The sequence below is a fragment of the Plectropomus leopardus genome, chromosome 17, assembly GCF_008729295.1.
Source record: "Plectropomus leopardus isolate mb chromosome 17, YSFRI_Pleo_2.0, whole genome shotgun sequence".
NCBI lineage: Eukaryota > Metazoa > Chordata > Actinopteri > Perciformes > Serranidae > Plectropomus > Plectropomus leopardus.
In genome coordinates this window covers 28,386,807-28,392,531 of record NC_056479.1, presented here as the reverse complement: position 1 = coordinate 28,392,531, position 5,725 = coordinate 28,386,807, and the positions used below count along the sequence as shown (strand labels likewise).

At 40.8% G+C, this 5,725-nt stretch overlaps 1 protein-coding gene across 1 annotated transcript; it reads right to left on the bottom strand.

Annotated features, from left to right (window-relative positions):
- Positions 1 to 3,934: 3,934 nt before the first annotated feature.
- Positions 3,935 to 4,906, bottom strand: foxd7 (forkhead box D7). Its single transcript, XM_042505544.1, has one exon. The coding sequence runs from the start codon at positions 4,904 to 4,906 to the stop codon at positions 3,965 to 3,967; it is 942 nt and encodes a 313-aa protein (XP_042361478.1). The 3' UTR covers positions 3,935 to 3,964.
- Positions 4,907 to 5,725: the final 819 nt, after the last annotated feature.

Genomic DNA, 5,725 nt, shown 5'->3' with positions numbered 1-5,725 from the left:
GTGTTTGAAGCTTAAAATTTTGCGGCGGAGGACTGCTAAACCCCCGCAATATTAAAACATAAACCTACACTCTTGGTTAACAATGTGTGCATTTTGTACAGTTTTGAGAATATGCACATCATTTTGTACTACTAACATCACATTTGGGGCAGTTTTTAAGCTAAAAAACAACAATTTTGACAATAACTTGGCTTTGGAGTGCTAATTCACACATGTACACTGTAACAAATTCCTGCAAAAATATGGCCACATATTAAGAGTTATGCACTGATTTGTTTTGGCTTTGTCTTTAAATACAGTAACACTGTAAAACTTGATGCTTTTTGGAGCCAATATTACACTGTAAACCTCAAATTCTATTGTAAAGTACTGGTGATATGATGTTGAAGTATTTTCAGGTAGTGATACTGTAAAATATCAGTGGGATACTGGACACTACAGCTGCCAGTACATTATTGTAATTTGTCACAACAGGTGCTCAAAAGGATCGGACCAGAAAACGAGGGAGAGGTTAGATTAGTACTTTGATTTTGTCAATTCGAGTCCACGGGCATTAACCCGTACGTTGTCTTGAGGGTCAAAAATGATCCGCCACTATGTTTAACAGCAGAGAAAAAAACCCTAAATGATCTTTTGTCAACTTGAAATTCAAGGAACTTTCCTAGAATGACACTAACATGAGAAAAAGAGAAACATGCCTTTGCTGTACACCAACAGGATAAAAAGTTTGTCTTAGGGGTCATTAGGGGTCACGCACAGACACAAACTGACACACACACGCACGCACACACTCAGGAATGCAACAGCAAGTCCATGCACACACACTTACATACTGTCCTCACTGTACAGTATAATGTACAGTTTTTTGTTATTTTTCCCCATAATAAAATGCATCCAAAACTACTTTTTGCGCATTTCTTCTACTTTTTAGGCTACACAAGTGATACCTTGCTCAAAAATATATTGACACCTATGCAGTGCCACTAGCAATAATAACAACAAACAATTCTGAAGGGTGTGTTGTAATAAAAACGAGTGGATTCCACTGATTAAACGCAGTCTCTCTGCACCATGAAGAGGGAAAACCTCGATATTCACAAAGTGTGTGATGAATGACAGGTTGTTTATTCATGCAAAATAGATTTGGGGTTTAAACTTCAATCAAGCTGCTTTATTTTACTGGTTTAGAGAAGGCGGGTCGGTTTTGACATGTAGGACAAGTAGAATATACAGAAAGTTAAGACATCACGGGTTAAATTTGCAGCTCATGTCCACACCTCTGACAGTGACACATCCTGTTTATGTGTGTGATTCTACGTATTTTGACTTATTGTCTGCTGTATGGATCACACACAAGACTTTCAATTTTTCCAGCTTTCCCAGAGTTACAACCTGCTGCAGCTTCATGCACAGCTGTGACTGAACAAACAGGAGCGAAGCCCCGAAAACTGAGAGAAAATGTTCAGCTGCTGGTTTCCAATCAGATAAGAGCAGAAGTGCTGCGGTGTGTGTGATATGAATCTCATGTTGGATCAGTTTGACCACAGCTCTTGCCGCAACTGTTTAAGATTAGCAGCACAAATATTACACTTTTGGTCCTGACAGAAAAAGAGGAAAACCTCAGCACAGATTGAATTAGATCAGTTTTGGGCTCATGTGTGAGATCTTCTGAATGGAGCTCAGAAAAAAAAGGAGAATCACTGAGGAAAGTCTTCTTTCAGGAGTGGGCAGCTCAGCAGCACATCAGGTAACAATCTTTTTATTTGTCTCAGCCCCTCGCTGGGTGCCAAAGTCTGCAGGAGGACTAAAGCGTGCGGTGTGATCCATCAGCCCCGTCCAAGAGCTTCAGCACCCTAATCCATCTAAAGCAGCCCCAGAATAGAATTAAATAAATACTCCCATGCTCCGAAACCTAGAATTATTTAACTACTGTCACTCTCACTGTGAAGCAGCGCAGCGTCGACTTAAATGAAAAAGTCAAGGAGAAAATAAATCAGATCATCCGAATTAGTGGAACGGGCGGAAAGTTTGAGGATGGATTCAGTGATCGCATGATTTATTCTGTCTGTGTCTCCAGGTGAAATCACACACGCGAGATTATTGCATTTGTTTTAGGTTTAGATGATAGATCAGGGTTTGATTTAATCAGCTTGATTCAGATTTTTAAACAGCTGAACTTTTACACAGCAGACTGTAAGAGGAAAAAAGGACAAAAAATATAAGTCAGACTGTTTGGATTCCTCTTTAAAATGTTACTTTCAGTGAAATTTGATGACTTATAACATACAAATATTAACTTTTTTTTTTATCATAATAAACATGTCTGCATTGAGAAATGCAAATTATAAAGGCTGACTTAATTGTCTTACACTATTGTATCCTGTATATTTGTATGTTTTTAGTGGGTTGTACACAAATTTGGGTGCATTAGTCTTTTAGGTACAACATACAGTTTATGAGAGCCTGTTTAAATGTTATATTATGTTTGTGCCTTTGTTGTGTTTGCAAGAAGTCACAATTGTTGGACTATTTCCTTATTTAAAAATTGATATTTTTTTGTTTCATAATTGTTGCATCACTTCACAGTGACAACATAAAAACTCTTTTAGGACTGTATTTAAATGAAGGAATTACCCTTTTAAAACTCAGATTTTAAAATGCCCATAAATAACAAATAAATGATTCTTTTTTTAAAATAAAAACTGAAACAAAAGTGTATTCAGCTTAACGTCCTCTGTAATATAAGTGAAAATTATAATTACACTGAGTGATTTGACTGAAAATGCTCATTTGTGGGAACATTTGGGAGGTTTTATGATCTTTATCCTGGAACAGATGAGATTATTTAGCATCAAAAAAACGTGTTGAACAGATTTTCTCGCGGGAACAGGCGGACAGAGTGTGTGTGTGGCCCTGAGAAATAAGGCAATTATAGGCATGTATAATTTCAGCGTTATATGCATGAACTACACACACATACACACACACACACGCAAACACGCGTGATCAGTCTGTAAATGTAACTTCAGCTCCTCAGATGCCGTGCAGAAGCTTTTGATCATGGAGATTTATTGTTATTATTAGCCCATTATTATTATTATTACAGTTTCGTCATAATTTCACGCACTAATAAAAGTTTTGCAGACTTTGACCTTGACAGCGGAGTCTGCCCGACTTGCTGCATAATGCTGCTTTTCATGTCATTGTAAAGCCTGCCATATAATATTTTACAAGCTTTATTTTTGTAGTTTCAATATATTAAATATCTCATAGAGCGTCTCAGTCGTTGATAATTAAATTATCGTCCAAATTAAAAATGCTGACACAGATGTAGGCTATTTTCACTTGTATAAGATTTGTTTTTATTTATCTTATCGATTATTTTATGCGGGAGTCATTTTCACGCAAACAATTAGGCCACAAAATCTGCAGCATATTAAGTCTTCAAATTATTCGTCAGTATTGTTTTTTGTCCGTTTTTCCTTAAATAATACCCCTTAATGTTTAAACAGAGGTCATTTTATTCAACTGTTATTATGAGGCTAAAGGTTAAGGCCCAATTAATTAATAAATCGACGCAGGAATATTAAAAAGACGGAAACTGAAATTGAAAGTAAATTTACGCATGAAAAGTCTGTTGTTTTCTGGATCTTCCTTAAACTAAATAAAAAAGCTCCGCGGATTTGTACAAAATACAACTGAACGCAAAGTTTAAATATTTAGTTTTATTTTTATTTCTTTCCAGAAAAAAAAGTAAAGGAAACTCGTCATTTAAATATTTAAACAAAAGAAGATAATTCGTGATCAAAATTTTAAAAAGCTTTTTGCCATAAAATTGAGAAAAAGGAGAGTTTTTTTCTATTAAACATATCTACAACATTCTTTGAAAGCAGACTCGTCGCTGGAGAAATTCTGCTTAAATTGTCTCTTGTTACCTGAGAAAACACGAGTTCATCTCTTGTGATTATTCATTGTTCGCAGTGTTAATGTGTTTGGAGAGCTCCGCGCTGCCTCGCTGTAGTTTCTGATATTCTTGGTGTAAACTGAGGAAGTGCGGGGACGCTGCGGGGTGGAAGAGCGCCGGAGACGCGTACGGAGCTCCGGAGCTCAGAGGAGCGGAGTAAGCAGTGCATTGACCCGGGGAGAAGGCTTCGACGCCCGGCTGCGCCTGCAGGAACGCCTTGGCTGTGAGCGCGCTGCGGGAGAAGAAGCTGGAGAGAGCCGGCAGGATGCTGCTGACAGGTGGGATGGCGGCGGGGCCGCACGGGGAGTGCGCGTGGTGATGGAGGTAGGGGTAGAGCTCCAGGCTGGGAAGCTGCAGCGCCGCGGCGCCGATCCCGTACGCGCCGTGCGGGAACCCGTGCAGCCCGCTGGGCTCCAGGTGCTGCTCCTTCAGCGGGTCGAAGCGGAAATGCTGCCGCTTGAAGCGCTTCCTCCGCCGCAGGAAACTCCCGTTTTCAAACATGTCCGAGGAGTTTGGGTCCAGAGTCCAGTAGTTGCCCTTCCCGGGGTTTCCAGGCTCTCTGGGCATCTTTATAAAGCAGTCATTGAGCGACAGATTGTGTCTGATGGAGTTCTGCCAGGCGGGGAACTTCTCCCGGTAATACACGAAGCGGTGGCTGATAAAGTCACAGATCTCGCTGAGGGTGAGCCGCTTTTTTGGACTCTGAAGTATCGCCATCGTTATGAGAGCGATGTAAGAGTACGGAGGCTTCACGGACGCGGGTCCTTTGCTTTTAGCGGGGGACGGACACGCCGGATCCGGGCTGTAGGAGTCCCGATCTTTACTCTGTGCGCTGGAAGCCTTCGTGGACTCATCCAAAGGTAAGAGCTGCTCCTCTGCGCTGTCTTTGAGTCCTTCCCCTACCACGTCGATCACAATATCCTCCATGATGTCCAATGTCATAGTAGAAGTCCACGCGTGAAGCCAACACCACCTGCCAACAGGTGGGATAGTGACAGCTCTTCTCTTTAACGCGATCAACAGATTTTTACGCACGACTCATCTCCATTCACAAAAAAAAAGTAAAGACCGGAACACAATCCTCCTCCTACTTCCCCAAAAACTCCTTCCAGACTCCTCCAAACCGCACGCGCTGATATCCTTTATTTTGGTGCCTCTGAGCGCAACGGAGCGGTCAGCGAGTGATTGTGCGTAAAAGCATAAAAAAGTGTGCGCGTCCTCCGAGATGTCCAGCATCATCTGTAATCTGCGCTGCTTTCCTGTGGGTCGGGTGGATGTGATGTCACGTTGAGGCGCGAGGGGAAAAGATCCTGACCAATGGAAACGACGCAAAAGGTACCAAGAGGGCCGATACCAGCCTCCCGGAGCACTCTCATCATCGGCACAGCGGTGCCAAGTCGACGCGGACATCAGAGATCCGCTCAGTGAAAACATCCTGAAGAGCAGGAAGAGGTTTATTTTTAGAGGCCAGTCAAGCCTTTTTTTCTTCTTCTTTTTTTTCAAGATTTCAGAGTTGACTCCGAAAAAAAGTGACAATAAATATGAATAATATGAAGATAAATGAAATGAAAACTTTGGTTTGTATGCATCTATTAAAAAAAACCAAACTTTTTGTAGGCCGCTCCTTCACCTATTTTTAATGATTTAAGTTATTATTATTATTAAAATTTCTTGATTCTGATCGTATTTACTGTTTATTTGGTGGAGGAAAAAAAAGTGGAGAAGTATTTTAGGGGAAAAAAGTCCCTGATCTTCCCTTAA